The sequence below is a fragment of the Zophobas morio genome, unplaced genomic scaffold (genome assembly GCF_036711695.1).
Source record: "Zophobas morio isolate AGI-343-1 ecotype UQ-CSIRO unplaced genomic scaffold, CSIRO_AGI_Zmor_V1 ptg000004l, whole genome shotgun sequence".
NCBI classification, from domain to species: domain Eukaryota; kingdom Metazoa; phylum Arthropoda; class Insecta; order Coleoptera; family Tenebrionidae; genus Zophobas; species Zophobas morio.
The window spans coordinates 474,198-497,739 of NW_026972109.1; the positions used below are offsets into that span (position 1 = coordinate 474,198).

Consider the following 23,542-nt stretch of genomic DNA (forward strand, 5'->3'; position numbering starts at 1 on the left):
TTAGTTTCAATATTTTAGGTGGGCCGAGCTCACAGCTAGTGTTTTCATACACAGAGGTTACGTCGTTAGACTGTTTAGTGCGGTGGTACCAACACCCTTCGTCCCATTTACCGTCGCCAAGTACGAATGTGCCATAGGTGTTATGGTAACGGCGTCCCATAACCCCAAAGAAGACAACGGTTACAAAGTAACTATAACTAAGTGTGTGGTACCACCACTGACTTCACTTGCAGGTGTATGGGTCAAACGGCGCACAAATCGTCTCACCCGTAGATAAAGAAATCCAAAAAAATATTCTAAGAAATTTAGAACCTTTAGAAACGTCATGGGACACGTCGGTACTTAGTACCAGCCCACTTTTAAGTGACCCTTTAGACGAAACTTTGCACGACTACCTGCACACAATTGAAGAGACAATTTTACCACAACACAAAGAAATTAATGCGACGGCTCAAGTACTCTTCACTTATACCGCGATGCACGGAGTGGGGTACCGCTACGTCGCAAAAGTTTTTGATTTAATTAAAGTGCGAATGGTACCGGTGGAGGAGCAAAAAGACCCGCACCCGGATTTCCCCACCGTCAAGTATAAACCCACAATTTGCTAACTCCACCTAATGCGATCTTCCAGATTCCCCAATCCCGAAGAAGGCAAAAGCAGCTTAGACCTTTCGTTTAGTACCGCCAACGCAAATGAAAGTCGCGTGATAATTGCTAATGATCCAGACGCGGATCGAATGGGAGTTGCCGAAAAAAACGAAGAGTACTCACCTGCTGTGTAAAAGTACGACTTTAACTAATTGTTGTGTTACAGAAGCGGCGAATGGAGGGTTTTTACGGGTAACGAACTCGGCGCTTTGTTAGGCTGGTGGTGTTTGTACTGTTTCAAACTCAAGTACCCCTACGAGCCCCTAGAAAACACCTACATGCTCTCTAGTACCGTAAGTTCGATGATTCTCCGCTCCATGTCGAACAAAGAAGGGTTCAACTACATCGATACTCTCACTGGTTTCAAATGGATGGGTAATCGAACCTACGACTTGTTGAAAGAGGGCAAGAAGGTCATTTTCGCGTTTGAAGAAGCGATCGGCTTTTGTTGCGGTACTGCCGTTTTGGATAAAGATGGCGTGTCGGCGGCGTTTCAACTAGCGACTCTTACGTCATATTTGTACAACGATAAAAAGACTTTAGGGGATAAGCTAGGAGAGATTTATGACGAATACGGTTATCATGTGTCTCGCAATTCGTACTTTATCTGCTATGAAGCCGACAAGATTAGGAGTATTTTTGAAAGGTTGCGAAACTATAAACAAGGAAGGAAAGGGGTATTAGTTTCATCGGTAGCGATTTAAAAAATTAAAGTCGGTTTTTAGTACCCTACGGGAATTCTGGACGAGAAGTACGAAATTAGTACCGTTAGGGATTTGACGACGGGATTTGATAATAGTCAAGCTGATGAGAAGGCCGTTTTACCGGTATCCAGGAGTAGTCAAATGATTACTTTTAATTTTAGTAATGGGTTAGTTTGTACGCTGAGGACGAGTGGTACCGAGCCCAAAATTAAATACTATACCGAAATGTGTGCCACTCCTGGAGATGCGTAAGTGATTTATTTAGTGATAAATAAACCAATTTTAATGTATTTAATATTTAGGAATCAGGAGGCGATTTTAGACACGTTAACGGAAATGGTTGATGGGATAATCGCAGAGTTTTTAGAACCAGAAAAAAACGAGTTGATAGCAAAGCATGACTAATTTTGTACAACTTTAGATAATGTATTAGACGCATTTTACTTGTTTGTTGATTCGTTACAATAAAGAAAATACCACCTCGTGTTAATCACAAAATACAGCTACAAAAGCATTTCTTGGAGCTTGAATTTCTGAATTTTCCCGGATGCGGTTCGAGGAAAGTTTTCGAAAATCGCCATTTTCGTGGGAATTTTGAAATCGGCCAACTTTCCTTTGCAGAAAGTGGCGAGTTCTTCTAGTGTTAAGTGTGACTGGGGTTTGATTCTCACGCAGGCACACACTTCTTCTCCCAGTCTTTTGTGTGGGGTACCTATTACCTGCACTTCCACAACTAGTGGATGGGTAATCACTAATTCTTCGATTTCTTTGGGAAAAATATTTTCTCCGCCTCGTAAAATCATGTCTTTTAGTCTTCCGACCGCTTTTCCACTACCATCTTCTTCAAGAATGAATTGATCCCTAGTCAAATGGGTTCAAAATATAGTAAAATAGGTAAGTACTGAACTAACCCAGTTTTGAGCCACCCGTCCTTTCTTAACATTTCGTTAGTTCTTTCGTCGTCTTCCCAGTAACCTAGCATGTTACAATACCCTCTTATGCATAGTTCACCCGGGGTACCAAAAGGTACCATTTCACCATTGTCGTTTATTACTTTAACCTCAACATGTTCTTGTACGTAGTACACAAGAATTGGAGAATTTTCAATTGGTACTGATTGGAACACTGACGCTGTACATTCTGTCAATCCATAGACGGACTGAAACACAAAATCTAAACCATATAGACAAACAAACAATTAATTTACATTAATTTTGGAGATATTTAAGGTTTTTAATATTTGTTCTAATAAATGTGGTGCACTTGGGGTACCACCTAAGAGAGCCATTTCTACAGATATAGATTCTTTCCGTTTTTCTTGAGTTTCTATCAAGTCTAGAAACATCGTAGGCGTTCCAGTGATCACAGTGCACTTCTGGTTTTTGATTGCGTCCAAACTTTTCTCGGGTTGGTAACCGTCTGTTGGTAAAACTATAGTACTGGCGAAATTTAAAGCTGCCATGATAATTCCGACGGTACCAAACACATGAAAAAGTGGTACTTGTACACAAATTGTGTGATGTTTACCAGCCAATTCCATTCTTTTTCCAATCAAGAATCCGTTATTGATCATTTTGAAATGGGTGGCTAAAGCAGCTTTGGGTTTTCCTGTGGTTCCCTGAAGTACCGTGACTAAGTATTGATGGGTTAAAATGAAAACGATTCTCACTGAAGTGAAATGGAGGCTGCTGCCGTCATCGGGACTAATAGTAAGTTGCAATTGTTGTATAATTTCGATTTCGGTACTACTCGCCATGTCCAAAATTTGGTCAAAAGTGTAAGTACCACTACAGAAAACCACAGTATTAGTGCAAAATTCAGTTATTTCGTTATTAAGTACCGTTTAAAGTCGTCGCTGATACGAATGACGGTTTTAAGCGATGGTACTTTTTTGCTTTGAAGTTTCCCAGGGTCGCACTTTTGCAGTTCTGGAGCTATACTCAACAGAGTCTCGTAATAATCGCGGTGTTTAAATTTATCACCACACACCAACGCTTTCATTTGGGTTTTGCTAATACAGTACTCTATTTCCGGAGCTTCGTAAACTGGGTTTAAACCAGTGGCGGCTCCTCGGGGTGGGCAGGGTGGGTAATGCCCACCCTATTTGATTGTTTATGATACGAAGTAAAATATTGATTTTTTTTTCTTTTTTGAAATATTTTATATGCATACACAAATAATTATCGTCGTAAACATCATTTAAGCCAACGGATTTTCTTCATTACATCCCGCAGTTTCCGCAACTGAGAAATTGCAGTTGTAAAAAAGTGCCTCAGATCTCGGCGTTATACGGTTCATGTGAGGATGGGCTAGTCCACCCTGGTCCACCCTCTTGATTGTAAGCAACGACATACGTTCGGTTTTCTATGTACGTAATTGAGAGTAAAGAATTCGAAACGCGCGTCTTTGCATATCCCTGTTTTCTTGCTTCAAGCGGGGCAGGACACCCTGGCCTCAACGTATATCTCAAACGCTGCAGAATCGGATCTCTCGATATTCGATTCAAGGATTCAATAAATTAATTTCAATTTTTTTACTTCTTCTGTATTGTAAAAGTATAGAGGTAATTATTTTTATTACTCTATTGAAATATGGGTAAGGTAGTAAGGAAAATAATGTTATGCGAAAATTCTTGAATACTATTGTTACAGAAAAGAGCAACGCCATAATAATTAATAAATACTTTTTCATATCAAATGAAAATTTGTAATAACCATATTCTTGTATTATGACACCGTGTAAACTTTATAATGAATTATAAATTTAAAAATCCGAATAACCAATGATGAGAATAAGTAATACATTTATTATTGCAGTACGTATCTGGCATGTGTATTTTTTTATTATTACATATGCATTTTTGTTTCATAAATATAACTGTAGCAAAGTCAACAAAAGTTAAATATACGCTTAATTTATTATTTAATTCAGACTGTCCGCACAGGTTTGTTACGCGTTCGCTCTAGCATGGGTGGGCAAATCCACCCTGAAAATCGGAAGCACTCGGCATGGTTCGTCCTCGTCGGAGACACGACTCAATTGAATTCAGTCAGATCAGAAACTGCAATGTGGGTAGTGCATTTAATTATAAAATGTAGCTTATTCAAATTACCAAATAGTTAGGCGGGTACCAAAGTAGGTACTTTCTAGCAATTTTTTTTAATGGCAAATCCTACTGTAAGCTGCGCAAATAATATTAGAGAGGTGGTAAAGAAGGCATTAAAGATATTGAGTTTTTGTTTTTAATAAATAAATTCAGTAGTATGGAACTTGATATTTATGAATTATTTGTTTATAAATTAAGATCATGTCCCGAAATGAAACAATTGGTCATCACAAACTCTCGTGGCAGTAATAAAGGCTTTAATCAAAATTCGGACAATAAATATTACCTACCTATTGGTTGATCGGTAGTGAAACAACAAACAAAACTGTTGGAATTATCTGCTATTTAACATAAAATTAAATTACGAACACTTTAAAATTCCACAAGAAGAGCGATATAATATATATTGCTACTGCTTTACAAGAACATGACCAATCTGAATAAACGAAAATTACTTGGAAAACGAAGTGAAACTATAGAAAATTCTCTTAAATTCGGCGTTTATTCGATATGATAATTTTCTTGGCTACACAAAAACATACATTTCGGGGACAAGATGAATCGCAAATTTCTCTTAAAGTAAATTCGATGATAAATTTAAAAAGTTTTTTGGAGGAGTCTTTGGTAATTAGTGGTCTTCAGAACGATTATTTTGGAATTATTTTTATTTTATTTGTTATTATTAACTTTGTTAGTATTTTGAGAATTTATTTTTTGTTTCATTTGGCATTTTTAATTTTGCTTTTACAATAATTTTCCAAATTGCTGCTTTTTCTAAGTGTAGCTTATCTCAAAGGTTTAAAATCTAATGTTTTCTCGTCATGTTATTTCAAAATCTTTTCATGTTGGGATCATTATTTGAGTTTATAGTTCTATAAACACCTAACAAATCTATTTATGTGCTGAACCTTTTTTTTTGTTCCTCTTTCCTCTTCTAGCAAGAGTCTTCGACGTTCTCGTTGGTTCTTGCTGACCGACATTGTAAGTAACATTTATAAAATAATATATATGTAATATACATAAAATATTTGTTATATTATATTGATTGACATGCAGCACCAAAACAAAAACACGTTCTCACAAAAATGATTAATTATATATATATATGTATATATTTTTTTTCATACATGTTGTAACCTATACCTATAATGCTTTGCCCACCCATCAAAAATCACCACGAGCCGCCACTGGTTTAAACATACCTAAAAATTATTAAAACAAAATTTGTTAAATAAAATGTGTTGTTGCCAACCGCAATTAACCCAGCTCTCGCACATGCCATCATCGTTATATACCATTCCAGTAAATTTGGAGCCCAAATTCCCAAGCGGTCATTTTTTTCCAAATTTAATAGTTTGAAACTTGCAGCCACTTTGTCAGTTTTGTCTAACAGTTCAGAGAATGTCAGAAATTTGTCCTGATGGACTGAAATGATGGCTTTTCTGTCGCCGAAATTTTTGGCCACTTCCTCTAAAAGTTGTCCAATTGTGACATATTTTAAAGGCTGTTCGCCAACTTTGTGTACGTAACTTGGTTTAGTAGAATACATTGGATGTGGATTTTCTGAAAGACAATGTTGTGTTAATAGTTTCGACATCTTCCAAAGTATCGCTTTCTGTAAACAACACGTAAATGCGTTATTAGTAGATTTTGATTTTTTATAATTACTTGTAACGTCGTAAGTGGAAATAAATAATACTTAACTTACCTGATGCATATAGGTTTAGTATTCGTAAATGGAGAATTATTGTTGCAAACTGATAAGGCGACTGTTCAAAATAACAATTTCAAATTACTGTCGTCAAGTACCTATCCTTGACTTGTTAAACGTGAAGTCGTTTTAGAAATAAATTAGTTCATAGCGAAAGAATTTCAGTAATTCCTCGCATTTTATTCCAACATAATTATTTATTTTTTCTTTCTGAGCGTAGCGTTTCCGTGTCTGTCCGTCTGCCTTTCTGTCTCTCTGTCTGTCTCTGTCTGTGTCGAATTTTCACCCTAGACATCCAGAATTTTCGGAAAAATTCAAAACTGAATAACAATATTTTGCAATATAACTGTGAAACTGCAAAACCGATTACCCTGAAATATTGTAAATATTTTAAAGTGATCGTAATCATGGTAGGTATATCGTTAAGCAAAATTTGGTCGTTTATCCCCTTCCAAAAAATTGATGACGTCATCTCAAAATTTTGCCGAATAAATCCTATCCAAAATGTCATGTGATTTAAATAATATAATATAATGGTTGTAATAAAATTCGCAAAATCAAATCTTATTTTTCGAAAAATCCTGGTTTATATTTATCTTTAATCAATTTTTGAGATGTTTTTCATCTTCTTTCATTTTTCAGTTTTTCCATTTTTCGACGTTTCGGTTTCATAATTTTTCGTTTTTGCAACCTTAGTCCGGTTTATGGAAAGCGAATTAAAAGTTAATCGCGATTAATTTTAATTGAGTATTTTGTTTCCTCAAATTTCAGGTTCTTTATTTTTATTTTCCATTTTTAGGATTTTTAAATTTTCTTAATTTTATTCACAATTTTTCGATTCATTTCCTTTTTTTCAATGTTTCTTCCGATTTTACAATTTTTCGTTTGTTTATTTTATTCTTCAAATTTTTCATTATTCAGTTCCTCGATTTTCCAATTTTAAAATTTTTCAATTTTGCAAATTTTGGATTTCTCAATTATCCGATTTTTCGATTTTTTTATTTCCAGTATTTCGAATTTACCATATTTCGTTTTCGACTTTGTAGTTATTCGATTTGTAATGCCTGTTTGTACTATACTTTTAATCACCTGAAAATGGTAAATTTTTGTACAGAAATATGTATTTTGCAATGAGACTCCGCCCCTAACCGGCTCTAACAACGAATGAAAACTTCATCACAATTGGGACCGGGGCGGGTGGGTGGGGTTTAATCTTCGTCTTTTTTTTTAGTATATAGAGTTTTCTTTCAACAACAGGATAGTTAACATGTTTTTGGTTGCTTGTTGGGAAAAAAGGCTTGGTATATTCAGGAAAAATGGACAAAATATATGCCCCGCCCACCCACCCTTTCTCATTTGTGATGAATTTTTTATTCATCGTGAGCTGAAAAGTGGAGCATAATTACAAAATTCTTATTTCACTACAAAAAATTACCATACGAATTTTGTTTTTAAAAGGGTAGAATTTTCTAGAGAAATTTTGATGTTACAATTAAACTCCGCCCCTCGGTCTGATTAGGAATGAAAAACCCATCACAATTAAATCATGTTTTTGTTTTTTTATATATAAAGGTTTTTTTTAACAACAGGATGGTTAATATGTTCAGTTTCTTGTTGGGAAAAAAGACTGTATATTAAGAAAAAAATGGACAAAAGATAAGACCCGCCCACCCACCCTTTCTCAAATGTGATGAATTTTTTATTCAACGTGCGTTAAAGGGTGGAGCTTAGTTACAAAATCCTCCTTTCTCTACAAGAAATTACCATAGGAAATATGTTTTTAAAAGGGTTGAATTTTCTAGACAAATTTTGATGTTACAATTAAACTCCTCCCGTCGGTCTGATTAGGAATGAAAAACTTATCACAATTGAGATCGGGGCGGGTGGGTGGGGTTTAATCTTTTTTTTTTTTTTTAAATAAGTATAGGGTTTTTTTTTAACCGAGTAGTTAATATGTTTTCAGTTTCTTGTTGGGAAAAAGGACTTCGTATATTAAGAAAAAACGGACAAATTATAATAACCATATAAATTATGTTTGTAAAAGGGTAGAATATTGTAGAGAAATTTTGATGTTACAATTAAACTCCGCCCCTCGGTCTGATTAGGAATGAAAAACTCATCACAATCGAGATCCGGGTGGGCGGGTGGGGCTTAATCTTTGTTTTTTCTGTATGTACGTAGTTTTCTTTCAACATTTTTTTGGCACAAAGAATAAGAGATATTATAATAAAAAAAATAATTTTGGATTGTACTGTACAAAACTCGTCTGAAATTTCAAATCGAAAAACTTGAAAATCTAAAAATTGAAACGTCCGAAAGTTGGAAAATCAGAAAACTAGAAAATTTAAAAATAAAAACTCGAAGACATCGCAGAATTGTAGAAAAGAAAAACAAAAGATCGAAAAATTGCAAATGGAAAAATTAAAAATTGAGAACTCGAGAAACTCAATTCGAAAAATTGCAAAATCAATAAATTGAAAAATTCAAAAGTTGAAAAATGCACAAAAAATGAAAGATTGAAAAACTGGAAAATTAAAGTCAAAAAAGCTGTGGGACCGTTATTTACGCCACTGGATTTTACTTTATAGAGGTTATCAGAAAACAAAAATTGCAAAAAATCGAAAAAGTGGATTTATTTTTTTATTTGTTGAAATAACCTTCGCCCAATTTTTTCCCTGTCAACTCATATTAATAACAAAATACCATTACAAATTTTCTTTAAACATTTCTTTCAAACAGCATTTCTTGAAGCTTAAGTTTCTGGATTTTCCCTCCAGCTGTTCGAGGAAAACTGTCGAAAATTTCCATCCTCGTGGGAATTTTGAAATACGCCAACTTTCCTTTACAGAAAGTTACGATGTCTTCAAGGGTTAAATTTGATTGTGGTTTAATTCTCGCACACGCACAAACTTCTTCCCCTAGCCTTTTATGTGGTGTACCAACCACCTAAAAAGAATAATAGTTAATTTAGTTATTATTATATTATATTTACACATTATAACTTACATACACTTCCAAAATATCTGGATGTGTGATCAAAAATTGTTCGATTTCTTTTGGAAACACATTTTCTCCTCCTCGTATAATCAGATCTTTTATTCGTCCGACCACTTGTCCACTTCCATTTTCTTCAAGAGTGAACTGGTCTCTAATAGAAAATTTACATTTCAATGAAATTAGATAAGAACGAAACAAACCCTGTTCTAAGCCAACCGTCTTGTCCTATCAGATCATTCGTTTTCTCTTCATCTTTCCAGTAACCTGACATGATACTATAACCTCGTACGCACAGTTCTCCAGGAGTACCAAAAGGTACCATTTGGTCATGTTCATCTATTATTTTAACCTCCATATGTTCTTGTACGTACTTCACAAACTTTGGAGATTCTTCTTTAATTCCTGTCAGTACTGATTGAAACACTGATCCAGTACATTCTGTTAGTCCATAGATCAACTGAAACACGAAACTGAGTATGGAGAAAAGCAAACAGTTAACTTACACGGATTTTAGGTATATTCAAGGTTTTTATAATCTGTTCTAACAGATGATCTGAGGCTGGAGAAGCACCTATGAGAGCTATCTCTGCAGATATAGGTTCTGTGCGTTTTTCTTGACTTTCAATTAGATCTATATACATCGTAGGAGTTCCAATAAGTACCGTGCACCTGAATTTTCAATATTACAAAAATATTTGATTTATGGTAGTGACATACTTTTCGTTTTTGATTACGTCCAAAGCTTTACTGGGTTGGTAACCGTTCGTAGGTAAAACTATGGTACTACCGTGATGTAACGATGCCACGATTCCAGAGAGAGTACCATAAATATGAAAAGGTGGTAGTTGCACACAAATTTTATGATGCTTGTTGGATAGTTCTATTTTTTTTCCCAACAAGAACCCATTATTGACCATTTTGAAGTGGGTGGTTAAAGCCGCTTTTGGTTGTCCTGTACTTCCCTGAAACGTCGTGGAATAAGTATTTATAGTACAAAATAAAAAATAAATTAACTGAAGTGAAATAAAGGCTGCAACCATCATCTGGACTGATACTGTGCTGCAGTTTTTGTACTGCTGCGATTTCAGTGTCACCAGCTTGATCCAAAATTTCGTGAAAATTGTAAGTACCTCTGGAAACAACAGTACTGTTAGTTAAAACTTTAAAGAATCTCGTTCGCTAGTACCTTTTAGTGTCTAAGAGACGGCACTTTTTTACTTTGAAGTTTGCCAGGGTCGCACTCTTCCAGTTCTGGAGCTACAGTTAACAAAGTCTCGTAGTAATCATGGTGCTTAAATTTATCAGCACACACCAAAGCCTTCATTTCAGTTTTGTTGATACAATATTCGATTTCCGATGGTTCAAAAACAGGATTTACGCATACCTGAAGCAAAACATTGGTTCAAGTGATAAATATGGCTGTTTTCTAACCGAAATGAGACCAGCTCTTGCGCATGCCATCTTGGTGAGGTACCACTCCATCAAATTCGGAACCCATATTCCTTAGAGATCACTTTTTTCTAAATGTAATAATTTGAAACTTGCGGCCAGTTTATCCGCCTTCTGTAAAAGTTCAGAAAACGTCACTGATTCGTTTTGGTGTGTTGAAATGATGGCTTTTCTGTCGCCAAACTTGCTGGCTGCGTTTTCTAAAAGTCGTCCGATTGTGATATATTGTAAAGGTTGGTCACCAATGTGGTGTATATAACTGGGTTTTCTAATAGACTTTCTGAAAGTATTTGGCTGTTAAAAATATGAATTTCAGTTCCAAATTGTTACTTAGTTGTTTGTAAACTTTTCGAAATGCTGTCTTTTGAAAACATGTTCAGTGATTTGCTGTTGTTAATTAGGTTTCGGTCTTTTCTCTTTACTTGCAATATCGTAAGTGGACACAAATAATGGACATGACTTGTAGATACTCAGTTTGTCGTCAAGCAAGATGCACTTGTCTGGTTCGTAAATTGACAATGAGTGTTGCAAGTTGATAAGTGTAACAACATTAAAATTCCAAAAAATTTGCAATTAGTAACTATTCTAATGTGTCCTTCAATGTGTTTTTCAATCCACTAATCAGCTACCTTTGGACAACTGAAACATACCTACATTTTTCATTGATTTGATAAACTGGAAGAATGTTTTTAACATGATAATAATAGCCATAACATTTACTCTGATTAAGTTTTATCACTCGTTTTTTGGAATTTAGTTGATAGGGAAGACAAGAATTTGATAAGTTTATTTGGAACTAAATTACATGCACAATAAAGTACAAAACGTGAAAGGAAAAAATATGAAGTTATAGAAGCATAAAATAAGTTTTTGTGGATACATTCCTCTTTAAAGAAACCGTTCAGACAGTATTCTTACAAGTTCAAGCTTTTGAATTTTTCCTGCAGGTGTTCGAGGAAAACTATCGAAAATTTCTATCTTCGGGGGAATTTTGAAATACGTCAACTTTCCTTTACAGAAAGTTACGATGTCTTCAAGTGTTAAATTTGATTGTGGTTTAAGTCTCACACAGGCACACACTTCTTCGCCTAGTCTTTGATGGGGTGTGCCTACCACCTAAAACGAACAATTGTTAATTTAGTTATTATATTTATATCCACACTTACATATACTTCCAAAATGTTTGGATGTGTGATCAGAAATGCTTCTATTTTTTTTTGGAAACACATTTTCTCCTCCTCGTATAATCAGATCTTTTAGTCGTCCGACCACTTGTCCACTTCCGTCTTCTTCAAGAGTGAATAGGTCTCTAAAAGACATTTAAATTGGAATTAAATTAGATGTATGCAAAACAAACCCAGTTCTAAGCCAACCGTCTTGCCCTAACATATCATTAGTTTTTTTTTTTCGTCATTCCAGTAACCCAACATGTTACTATAACTTCGTACGCATAGTTCTCCAGGAGTACCAAAAGGTACCACAACACCATTTTCATCAATTACTTTACTTTCCATATGTTCTTGTATATAGTTGACAAGTACTGGACACTTTTCTGTAGATTTCGTTGATACTGATTGAAACACTGATCCAACACATTCTGTTAGACCATAGACCGACTGGAACACTAACTTAGTGTATAGAAAAACAAACAATTCACTTACATGAACTTTAGGTATATTTAAGATATCTATAATCTGTTGTAACAGATGTGGTGAGCTTGGAGCACCACCTAAGGCAGCTATCTCAGCAGATATAGATTCTTTCCGTTTTTGTCGAGTTTGAATTAGATGTACAAACATCGTAGGAGTTCCAATAATCACCGTGCACTTCTCGTTTTTGATTGCGTCGAAAGTTTTGTCGGATTGGTACCCATCTGTTGGTAAAACTATGGTACTACCGTGATGTAACGACGCCACGATTCCAGCGAGAGTACCATAAATATGAAAAGGTGGTAATTGCACACAAATTGTGTGATGCTTGTCGGATAGTTCTATTCTTTTTCCAAGCAAGAATGCATTATTGACCATTTTGAAGTGGGTCGCTAAAGCCGCTTTCGGTTCTCCTGTACTTCCCTGAAATATCGTGCAATAAGTATTTATAGTGTAAAATAAAAAATAAATTAACTGAAGTGAAATAAAGGCTGCATCCATCATCTGGACTGATTCTGTGTTGCAGTTTTTGTACTACAGCGATTTCAGTGTCACCAGCTAGATCCAAAATTTCGTGAAAATTGTAAGGAGCTTAATTGGAAAATACTTGTTTCTTTACAAGAAATTAAAAACATTTTTTTGAGTATCGTGTTGTTCAAAGAATACTAGTATATTAAGGACAAATGGCAAAATATAAACCCCGCCCACCCACCCCATCTCAATTGTGATGTTTTTTTTATTCTTAGAAACTTAGAACACGTTTAAAATTTGCAAACCGATTATTTCGAGAATCTTGCTACGGAATCATAAACATGCAGAATTTTCGAATTGGCTCTCCGAGATGTAATTCCAGGTTTTTTTGGTTTTTAGGACAATTTTTACGAAAGTTCAATTTTTCAATATTGTGAAAATTTTGACTCTTTTTCGACCATCTTCAAAAATTACCGAAAGACTTTTTTTTATAGATTTTGGCCTCTGAATTCATTTTTTCTTCGAAAACCACTATTTTTCCAGAATCGCCAATATAGAACACGGAAATTTTTGGAATTTCCAAAAATTTGATTTTTTAATCGATTATTTCGAAAATTTTGCTCAGGAATCATGAGTACGAGATCTATATTTCACAATATTTTGTTTTTTTAGACAATTTTTGCTAAAGTTGAATTTTCAATATCGTAAAAAAATTTGAACTTGTTTAGACCACCTTCATTTCTTAGAAAATTTCTATAATTTTTCCAGAATCAGTTAATGAAATATGGCGGTTTTTGGTATTAAAAAATTACTTTCTATGCTCTTGACCACAAACGTGTTATATTTTTTGATTTTTTTTTTTTTTGGATTTTTTACAGTTTTTCCGAATGCTCGATTTTTCGATATTATCAAAATTTCGAAATTTGAAAATGATGTAGACATATTTTTTTTGTAGATTTCGACCTTTAAAAGTTAATTTCGCACTCATTTTTCCAGAATCGCGTAATAAAATATGACAAGTTTTAGCACGGAAAACATATATTTTTTTTCAAATCTTATTTTTTTATGAAAATTTTGACACTTTTTTTGACGACGTTCTAAAATTAACCAAAGAAATTATTTTGTAGATTTCGCCCCTAGAAGTGACTTTTGGTTTAATTTTTTTTTAAATTTCTACCATTTTTCCAGAATCGTGCAATGAAATATGGCAATTTTTAGGATTTCTCAAAAATTTTATTTTCAAACCAATTATTTGGAAAATCTTGCTTGGGAATCATAAACACGCCATATTTTTCAAATCAGCTGGTGGAGATCTAATTTCAAATTTTTTTGTGTTTTTTTTTTAGATAATTTTCCGGTAAGTTTAATTTTTCAATATTATGAAACATTTTTTGCAGATTTCGATTTCTGGAAGTTATTTTAGAACACATTTTTTTTCGAAAATACAATTTTTCCAAAATCGCCAATATAAAATATGACCAATTTTTCAAATTTGTGAACATTTCGACCTTTTTTCGACCACCGTCAAAAATTACCGAAAGTCATTTCTTTATAGATTTCGACTCTGAAAGTTATTTTCGGACCCATTTTTTCCTCGAGAAGTACTATTTTTCCAGAATCGCCAATATAATGTGGCAATTTTTATGATTTTTCAAAAATTTGATTTTAAAACCGATTATTTCGAAAATTGCTTCGGAATCATTAACACGCTATATTTTTCGAATCATTTCGTTGAGATCTATATTTCCGATTTTTTTTTTTTTTGAGGCAACTTTTCCGAAAGTTCAAGTTTTCAATATCGTGAAAATTTTGACCTTTTTTTTCGGCCACCTTTAAAAATGACCTAAAAATGTACATTTTCACTTCTTAAAAGTTATTTTCGAACTCATTTCTTCGAAAACTCCTACAATTTTTCCAGAATCGCATAATGAGATTTAGGGGTTTTTAGTATTAAAAAAATTACTTTCTAAAATCTTGCTTTTGACCACAAATGTGTTATATTTTTCGAATTTTTTTGTGGATTCTTAGATAATTTGTCCAAACGCTCAATTTCTCAATAGATATTATGAAAATTTCTATTTTCGAAAATTATCTAAAGACATATTTTTTTGTAGATTCCGACCCCTAAAAATTAATTTCCAACCCATTTTTCCATAATCGCCTTATTTTTAGAATTGAAAAAATATCTTTTTTCAAATCTTATAATAAGACGACAATCATACTACATTTTTCAAATCAGTACATCCAGATCTACTTATGTCTGAGAATTTTTGGGGATTTTTAGACAACTTTTTCAAAAACTGAATTTTTCAATGTTTTCTTATGAAAATTTGGACTTTTTTTGACGACCATCTAAAATTACCCAAAGAAATTATTTTGTATATTTGGCCTCCAGAATTGATTTTCAGCTTCGTTTTATTTTAAGTTGTACCATTTTTTCAGAATCGTCCAACAAAATATGGCAATTTTTAGGATTTCTCAAAAATTTTATTTTCAAACCACTTGGTTGGAAACTCTTGCTTCGGAATCATAAACACACAATATTTTTCGAATTAGCACGTCGAGATCCAATTCCAGAATTTTTTGTGTTTTTTTAGACAACTGTTCTGCAAGTTCCATTTTTCAAAATTGTGAAAATTTCGGCTATTTTTGATTTTCAGGCGTATTGCTTCAAAAATCTTGTCCGGAATCATAAACACAGTATATTTTTCATCAGCTTATCGAAACCTATTCAAACATTTTTGGTGGTTTTTAGAGGCAACTTTTTCAAAAATAACGGGAATTTTTAGTAGATTTTTTCAGAATATGGAAATTTTTAAGATGTGTCAAAAATTTCATTTCCAAACCGAATTTTTTCGACAACCTCAAATTAAAACAGACAGGATTTTTTTTTCACTTTTAAGATAAGTTTTATATCAAATTTAATAAATCATCTAAAGATCTATATCGGATTAGAAATAAGTAGTGGTGAAATAAGTAAGTTGTTGCTTCACGGAAATTGATTATCAAGGGAATTATTTTAACGATTATTATCACAAAATAACTTAGTATAATAATACTTGAAAGATTTTTTTTTTAATTAAGAAATAAAGATTAACAACAACTACTTTTTATTACTCGTATTATGGTAATAATCGTTGATTAAATTTAGCGAATGTAACAAAAAAGAACATACAGAGAAAGTTATTCCGAAATGTCGCCGAAAATTTTTTGATTCAAAGTTGGCTCTAATTAACATATGATATTTGGTTTCGTTGAGGGAGTTTACAAAATAATATGATGAGTATGTTTTTTAAATGAGCATTTTTTGTATTTCAAATGAAAAGGGGTAAGTTGTTTAAGCCATTTTTGTATCAAAATGTTTTAAAATAATTTTGAAACATTATATATATATATTTTAATGTTTTAAAGCATTTTTTCATTTAGGAAAAAATATATATTCAGAATTTCCGGTTATTTTAATTCTGCAGTATCGTCACATTTATCACATTTAGGCCACTGAAAAAATAAAAATTGTTCGGTTTAGTTACTAAGCGCGCGTCCTTGATATCTCAGTATTATTGAGACACAGCACACGACTTAGGTTTTTTAAAAACAACACCCTATATATTTTTATATAGTTTCATTGGCTTCTTCCTAACCTCTAAAGCCATAATTTATTTTTGAAATTCCGGTGCGACGTTGCCACGTTATTTAGATTTTTTTATTTTTTTTAAATGCAGTGGTTTACAAAAAACGCAGTAAAGTTATTTTTAAAATCTCTGTTACAATATTTTCCCTTTAACCAAACAAAGAGAACAAAAATAGTGTAAGATGCGGTAATAAAATACAGAATGTTGTATTTGAAAAAATCTGAAGTATTTTTTGTTTGAAAATTCTGGTGAATTAGATTTTATAGACACTCGGTATATTAAAATACGATTTTAAGTTCAGTTGTTTTATAGTTAGAAAAACTTAAATACCAGATTATAATTATCGTATAGTTAGAACATTATTATAGAAAATTTTACGATGGCATTATAAGGGGTGATAGTAAATTTTAGTGTACACAAAATAACGTTCTGAATATAGATTAATAAAACGGGAATACGTACTTCATGTTTGTGTTATCGGCAACCTGTACAGTATTGTTGCCACACAAAACTGCGAAACTCAACACTTCATTTATTTTGTTATCAACGTTTAACATTGAAAACTCGGTTAGTTAAAACGCGAATTGTGCGATGTTGTACATATATGTGCTAATTAGGTTATTCATTGAGCTAGCAAGGTTGAAAGAATTAAGCGGTTTCAGATTTTCTGGCTTTTCGCCAAGCTAAACATCAACAATAAACAGATTCCAGCTATAAAATTTAAACAGTCCGGAATTTTCCATTTTTTTTTTTTTAGTTCGAAAAAACTGCAAACATAAAAATAGAAACAAACAACAATAGTAAAACGAATTCTGACGGTGTTTACACTCGAATAAAAGTGCAGTTATCTTTCAACATTTAAATATGTAACTATCGGATTTGGCAGCATAGCGTAATATTATTTTCGCTTTTTATTATTTGCAAACTTTATTATCTCCTTGTGTGTAATTAACTACCTCGCGAAAAAAAATATTACTGCGTAACACAAATAATTCGAATAGCACGAATTTTTGAAAGCTGACTTACAAAAATCCATTTCTCGAAAACGTTTCCACTGCGACTGCAACACGAGCATTCTTGCGCTAATTCAAACCGAAACTTTTTGACCTATCAATTGATTGTGCTACAGAAATTATGAATTAATTTCAGCGCAACAAAGACACCACACCCGGTGTGTGGCATTGTCAAGTCGGCGAAAAGTCGCCACAGTTTCGGGTTGGAATGGCCCGAGGATGCCAACGCGTTCACTACCTACTCACACTCACCCCTTTATCCACGTAAGTGCACTATTTTTGCAAACAAAAACCCGAAAAGTCACACTTCATTGTGACGTTTTTGAATTTGTTGCGAAGTTGTCACTTGCGTAGTCTGGATTTCGATTGCAGCCGGGACCCCTGTAGTTATCAGACTGAGATAAGATTCGGCACTTCCTAACCGAACATAGTATTACAAGTGACGCTTCAGTGCAGATGGTTTTTTATTTTTAGTGTATCACCACGTTTATCTACACCAGGTTCTTTTACCTTTCATTTTATTTCTTGCGTGAATCACTGTTAGTTACGACATTCGTGCTAACACCACCAATTACGCCGGTTTCTAATTGCGACAGAAATAACTCCGTGGAACAATCAGAATTACCATATTTCGAAAATTTTTTAAAAATCGTGGTTGTTTTCGTGACGCAATAGTGCGTGAGCCACATCACTACACAGTAGTACAGAGATAGCCTCTGACTTGTTACTTAATCGCGTCATTTTGCAGCGGAATGACGGGGAGTTTGTCCGAAATCCAGGCCAAAGTCGAGGAATGGCTGCAATGGGACCGGGACAAGCAAACCGCACTTACCATCAAGCGCTTAGCCCACGAAGAAAAATACGATGAGCTGTCCAAATTGTTGCTTGATCGGTTATCGTTCGGGACGGCGGGATTACGGGGGAAAATGGGGGCAGGGTACGCCGCCATGAACGATCTAGTGATCATTCAAACAGCGCAAGGGTTACTTAACTATTTAGAGCAACATGAGGGGGATTTGTTGAAAGAAAATGGGATCGTGATTGGGTACGACGGGCGACATAACAGCAAAAGGTATAGTGGTACAGTGTTATAGTGTTATAGTCAGACACACAAGTTAGTTTCAATGTTTTAGGTGGGCCGAGCTCACAGCTAGTATTTTTTTACATAGAGATTACATCGTTAGACTGTTTAGTGCGGTGGTACCAACACCCTTCGTCCCATTTACCGTCGCCAAGTACGAATGTGCCATAGGTGTTATGGTAACGGCGTCCCATAACCCCAAAGAAGACAACGGTTACAAAGTAACTATAACTAAGTGTGTGGTACCACCACTGACTTCACTTGCAGGTGTATGGGTCAAACGGCGCACAAATCGTCTCACCCGTAGACCACGAAATCCAAGAAAATATTCTAAACAATTTAAAACCTTTAGAAACATCATGGGACACGTCGGTACTTAGTACCAGCCCACTTTTAAGTGACCCTTTAGAGGCAACTTTAAACGACTATCTGCACACAATCGAAGAGACAATTTTACCAAAACACAAAGAAATCAATGAGACGGCTCAAGTACTCTTCACTTATACCGCGATGCACGGAGTGGGGTACCGCTACGTCGCAAAAGTTTTTGACTTAATTAAAGTCAGAATGGTACCGGTGGAGGAGCAAAAAGACCCGCACTCGGATTTCCCCACCGTCAAGTATAAACCCACAATTTGCTAACTCCACCTAATGCGATCTTCCAGATTCCCCAATCCCGAAGAAGGCAAAAGCAGCTTGGACCTCTCATTTAGTACCGCCGACGCAAATGGAAGTCGCGTGATAATCGCCAATGATCCAGACGCGGATCGAATGGGAGTTGCCGAAAAAAACGAAGGGTACTCACCTACTGTGTAAAAGTACGACTTTAACTAATTGTGTTGTTACAGAAGCGGCGAATGGAGGGTTTTTACGGGTAACGAACTCGGCGCTTTGTTAGGGTGGTGGTGTTTGTACTGTTTCAAACTCAAGTACCCCGACGAGCCCCTAGAAAACACCTACATGCTCTCTAGTACCGTAAGTTCGATGATTCTCCGCTCCATGTCGTACAAAGAAGGGTTCAACTACATCGATACTCTCACTGGTTTCAAATGGATGGGTAATCGAACCTACGACTTGTTGAAAGAGGGCAAGAAGGTCATTTTCGCGTTTGAAGAGGCCATCGGCTTTTGTTGCGGTACTGCTGTTTTGGATAAAGATGGCGTGTCGGCGGCGTTTCAGCTAGCGACTCTTACGTCATATTTGTACAATGATAAAAAAACTCTAGGGGATAAGCTAGGAGAGATTTATGACGAATACGGTTATCATGTGTCTCGCAATTCGTACTTTATCTGTTATGAAGCCGACAAGATTACGAGTATTTTTAAAAGGTTGCGAGACTATAAAGGAACGGAAAGGGTGTTAGTTTCATCGGTGACGATTTAAAAAATAAAAGTCGGTTTTTAGTACCCCACGGGAATTCTGGAGGAGAAGTACGAAATTAGTACCGTTAGGGATTTGACGATGGGATTTGATAACAGTCAAGCTGATGAGAAGGCCGTTTTACCGGTATCCGAGAGTAATCAAATGATTACTTTTAATTTTAGTAATGGGTTAGTTTGTACGCTGAGGACGAGTGGTACCGAGCCCAAAATTAAATACTATACCGAAATGTGTGCCACTCCTGGAGAATCGTAAGTGATTTATTTAGTGATAAATCAACCAATTTTAATTGTATCTATTTAGGAATCAGGAGGCTATTTTAGACACGTTAATGGAAATGGTTGAAGGGATAATCGCAGAGTTTTTAGAACCAGAAAAAAACGAGTTGATAGCAAAGCATGACTAATTTTGTACAACTTTAGATAGTGTATTAGACGCTTTTTACTTGTTTAGTTAATTCGTTACAATAAAGAAAATACCACCTCGTGTTAATCACAAAATACAGCTACAAAAGCATTTCTTGGAGCTTAAATTTCTGAATTTTCCCCGATGCGGTTCGAGGAAAATTTTCGAAAATCTCCATTTTCGTGGGTATTTTGAAATAGGCCAACTTTCCTTTGCAGAAAGTGGCGAGTTCTTCCAGTGTTAAGTGTGACTGGGGTTTGATTCTCACACAGACACACACTTCTTCCCCTAGTCTTTTGTGTGGTGTACCTATTACCTGAAAATAGTGACGGTTGGTTTAGTGTTTTTGTTTATATAAATTATAGTTTACTTGTACTTCCACAACTAGTGGATGGGTGACCACCAACTCTTCGATTTCTTTGGGAAAAATATTTTCTCCGCCTCGTAAAATCATGTCTTTTAGTCTTCCGACCGCTTTTCCGCTACCGTCTTCCTCAAGAATGAATTGATCCCTAGTCAGACGTGTTTAAATTATGCTAAAATAAGTAAAGACTGAACAAACCCGGTTTTGAGCCACCCGTCTTTGCTTAACATTTCGTTTGTTTTTTCTTCGTCTTCCCAGTAACCTTGCATGTTACAATACCCTCTTATGCACAGTTCACCGGGAGTACCAAAAGGTACCATTTCACCTTTGTCGTTTATTACTTTAGCCTCGACATGTTCTTGTAGGTAGTACACAAGAAATGGAGAATTTTCAATTGGTACTGACTGGAATACCGACGCTGTACACTCTGTTAGTCCATAGACAGACTAACACATAAAATCTAAATAAATCATGTAGACAAGCAACGAATTAACTTACATTAACTTTGGACATATTTAAGGTTTTTAATATTTGTTCTAACAAATGTGGTGCACTTGGAGCACCACCTAAGAGAGCCTTTTCTACAGATACAGGTTCTTTCCGTTTTTCTTGAGTCTCTATCAAGTCTAGAAACATCGTAGGCGTTCCAGTGATCACAGTGCACTTCTGGTTTTGGACTGCGTCCAGACTTTTCTCGGGTTGGTAACCGTCTGTTGGTAAAACTATAGTACTGGCGAAATTTAAAGCTGCCATGATAATTCCGACGGTACCAAACACATGAAAAAGTGGTACCTGCACACAAATTGTGTGATGTTTGCCAGCCAATTCCATTCTTTTTCCAATCAAGAATCCGTTATTAATCATTTTGAAATGGGTGGCCAAAGCGGCTTTGGGTTTTCCTGTGGTTTCCTGAAGTACCGTGACTAAGTATTGATGGGTTAAAATGAAAACGATTCTCACTGAAGTGAAATGGAGGCTGCAGCCGTCATCAGGACTAATAGTGAGTTGCAATTTTTGTATAATTCCGATTTCGGTACTAGTCGCCATGTCCAAAATTTGGTCAAAAGTGTAAGTACCTCTACAGAAAACCACAGTAGTAGTACAAAATTCAGAATATTTCGTTATTATACTTAATACCGTTTAAAGTCGTCGCTGATACGAATGACGGTTTTAAGCGATGGTACTTTTTTACTTTGAAGTTTCCCAGGGTCGCACTTTTGCAGTTCTGGAGCTATATTCAACATAGTCTCGTAATAATCGCGGTGTTTAAATTTATCACCACACACCAACGCTTTCATTTGGGTTTTGTTAATACAGTACTTTATTTCCGGAGCTTCATAAACCGGATTTAAACATACCTAAAATTTTTTAAAAAAATTTGTTAAATAAAATATGATTGTTGCCAACTGCAATTAAACCAGCTCTCGCACATGCCATCATCGTTATGCACCATTCCAGTAAATTTGGGGCCCAAATTCCCAAGCGGTCATTTTTTTCCAAATTTAATAGTTTGAAACTTGCAGCCACTTTGTCAGTTTTGTCTAACAGTTCAGAGAATGTCAGAAATTTGTCCTGATGGACTGAAATGATGGCTTTTCTGTCGCCGAAATTTTTGGCCACTTCCTCTAAAAGTTGTCCAATTGTGACGTATTTTAAAGGCTGTTCGCCAACTTTGTGTACGTAACTTGGCTTGGTAGAATACATTGTATGTGGATTTTCTGAAAGAAAATGTTGTGTTAACAGTTCCGACATCTTCCAAAGTATCGCTTTCTGTAAACAACACGTAAGTGCGTTGTTAGTAGATTTTGATTTTTTATAATTACTTGTAAGTGGAGATAAATAATACTTAACTTACCTGATGCATATGGGTTTAGTATTCGTAAATGGAGAATTATTGTTGCAAACTGATAAGGCGACTGTTCAAAATAACAATTTCAAATTACTGTCGTCAAGTACCTATCCTTGACTTGTTAAACGTGAAGTCGTTTTAGAAATAAATTAGTTCATAGCGAAAGAATTTCAGTAATTCCTGGCATTTTATTCCAATATAATTATTTATTTTTTCTTTCTGAGCGTAGCGTTTCCGTGTCTGTCCGTCTGCCTTTCTGTCTCTCTGTCTGTCTCTGACTGTGTTGAATTTTCACCCTAGACATCCAGAATTTTTGGAAAAAATTCAAAACTGAATAACAATATTTTGCAATATAACTGTGAAACTGCAAAACCGATTACCCTGAAATATTGTAAATATTTTAAGGTGATCGTACTCATGGTGGGTAAATCGTTAAGCAAAATTTAGTCGTTTATCCCCTTCCAAAAAATTGATGACGTCATCTCAAAATTTTGCCGAATAAATCCTATCCAAAATGTTATGTGATTTAAATAATATGATATAATGGTTGTAATAAAATTCGCAAAATCAAATCTTATTTTTCGAAAAATCCCGATTTATTTTTATCTTTAACCAATTTTTGAGATGTTTCTTCATGTTCTTTCATTTTTCAATTTTTCCATTTTTCGAAGTTTCGGTTTCATAATTTTTCGTTTTTGCACCTTTAGTCCGGTTTATGGAAAGCGAATTAAAAGTTAATCGCGATTAATTTGAATTGAGTATTTTGTTTCCTCAATTTTCAGGTTCTTTATTTTTATTTTCCATTTTCAGGATTTTTTAATTTTCTTGATTTTATTCACAATTTTTCGATTAATTTCCTTTTTTTTCAATGTTTCTTCCGATTTTACAATTTTTCGTTTGTTTATTTCATTCTTCAAATTTTTCAATTTTCAATTTCTCGATTTTCCAATTTTCAGATTTTTCAATTCTGCAATTTTTGGATTTCTCAATTATCCGATTTTCCGATTTTTTGATTTCCAGTATTTCGAATTTACAATATTTCGTTTTAGACTTTGTAGTTATTCGATTTGTAATGTCCGTAAA

General features: G+C 34.6%; 5 protein-coding genes and 2 pseudogenes across 11 annotated transcripts in view; 2 read left to right on the forward strand and 5 right to left on the reverse strand.

Moving 5' to 3' along the window:
- Positions 1–1,850, forward strand: part of LOC135136640 (phosphopentomutase-like) — a 64,987-nt gene extending 63,137 nt beyond the window's left edge. For all 3 annotated transcript variants that reach the window (XM_064066035.1, XM_064066017.1, XM_064066026.1), the window contains exons 3-8: positions 19–187; positions 234–586; positions 632–763; positions 815–1,325; positions 1,374–1,600; positions 1,655–1,850. In XM_064066035.1, coding sequence (XP_063922105.1) covers positions 19–187; positions 234–586; positions 632–763; positions 815–1,325; positions 1,374–1,600; positions 1,655–1,757 — 1,495 coding nt within the window. In that variant the 3' untranslated portion in view covers positions 1,758–1,850. The remainder of the gene's footprint in view (positions 1–18; positions 188–233; positions 587–631; positions 764–814; positions 1,326–1,373; positions 1,601–1,654) is intronic.
- LOC135133463 (medium-chain acyl-CoA ligase ACSF2, mitochondrial-like) lies at positions 1,787–3,353 on the reverse strand. The gene is made up of 5 exons (XM_064061876.1): positions 3,193–3,353; positions 3,022–3,139; positions 2,560–2,970; positions 2,264–2,511; positions 1,787–2,213 (listed from the first exon to the last, which is right to left on the reverse strand). The coding sequence occupies exons 1-5, from the start codon at positions 3,351–3,353 to the stop codon at positions 1,856–1,858; spliced, it is 1,296 nt and encodes a 431-aa protein (XP_063917946.1). The 3' UTR covers positions 1,787–1,855.
- A 198-nt stretch (positions 3,354–3,551) lies between these two features.
- On the reverse strand, positions 3,552–6,491 carry LOC135133470 (medium-chain acyl-CoA ligase ACSF2, mitochondrial-like). Its single transcript, XM_064061889.1, has 4 exons — positions 6,167–6,491; positions 5,711–6,073; positions 5,586–5,660; positions 3,552–3,716 (listed from the first exon to the last, which is right to left on the reverse strand). The coding sequence occupies exons 1-4, from the start codon at positions 6,173–6,175 to the stop codon at positions 3,552–3,554; spliced, it is 612 nt and encodes a 203-aa protein (XP_063917959.1). The 5' UTR covers positions 6,176–6,491.
- Positions 6,492–8,782: 2,291 nt separating this feature from the next.
- Positions 8,783–11,030, reverse strand: LOC135136727 (medium-chain acyl-CoA ligase ACSF2, mitochondrial-like; annotated as a pseudogene).
- A 155-nt stretch (positions 11,031–11,185) lies between these two features.
- Positions 11,186–14,322, reverse strand: LOC135133476 (medium-chain acyl-CoA ligase ACSF2, mitochondrial-like; annotated as a pseudogene).
- A 3,094-nt stretch (positions 14,323–17,416) lies between these two features.
- On the forward strand, positions 17,417–20,341 carry LOC135136622 (phosphopentomutase-like). 3 transcript variants are annotated; one of them, XM_064065993.1, is made up of 8 exons: positions 17,417–17,644; positions 18,129–18,452; positions 18,514–18,682; positions 18,729–19,081; positions 19,127–19,258; positions 19,310–19,817; positions 19,866–20,092; positions 20,145–20,341. In XM_064065993.1, exons 1-8 carry the CDS (start codon positions 17,589–17,591, stop codon positions 20,245–20,247), a joined length of 1,872 nt encoding a protein of 623 aa, XP_063922063.1. In that variant the 5' UTR covers positions 17,417–17,588; the 3' UTR covers positions 20,248–20,341. The 3 variants fall into 3 exon arrangements, with proteins under 3 accessions (XP_063922063.1, XP_063922074.1, XP_063922070.1); XM_064066004.1 differs by lacking the exon at positions 17,417–17,644 and adding an exon at positions 17,743–18,054; XM_064066000.1 differs by lacking the exon at positions 17,417–17,644 and adding an exon at positions 17,744–17,880.
- Positions 20,265–22,519, reverse strand: LOC135136676 (medium-chain acyl-CoA ligase ACSF2, mitochondrial-like). 3 transcript variants are annotated; one of them, XM_064066090.1, is made up of 9 exons: positions 22,466–22,515; positions 22,018–22,380; positions 21,748–21,968; positions 21,571–21,688; positions 21,109–21,519; positions 20,809–21,056; positions 20,704–20,758; positions 20,617–20,661; positions 20,265–20,562 (listed from the first exon to the last, which is right to left on the reverse strand). In XM_064066090.1, exons 1-9 carry the CDS (start codon positions 22,472–22,474, stop codon positions 20,347–20,349), a joined length of 1,686 nt encoding a protein of 561 aa, XP_063922160.1. In that variant the 5' UTR covers positions 22,475–22,515; the 3' UTR covers positions 20,265–20,346. The 3 variants fall into 3 exon arrangements, with proteins under 3 accessions (XP_063922160.1, XP_063922168.1, XP_063922151.1); XM_064066098.1 differs by having other exon boundaries at positions 20,617–20,758; positions 22,018–22,328; positions 22,466–22,519; XM_064066081.1 differs by having other exon boundaries at positions 20,617–20,758.
- Positions 22,520–23,542: the final 1,023 nt, after the last annotated feature.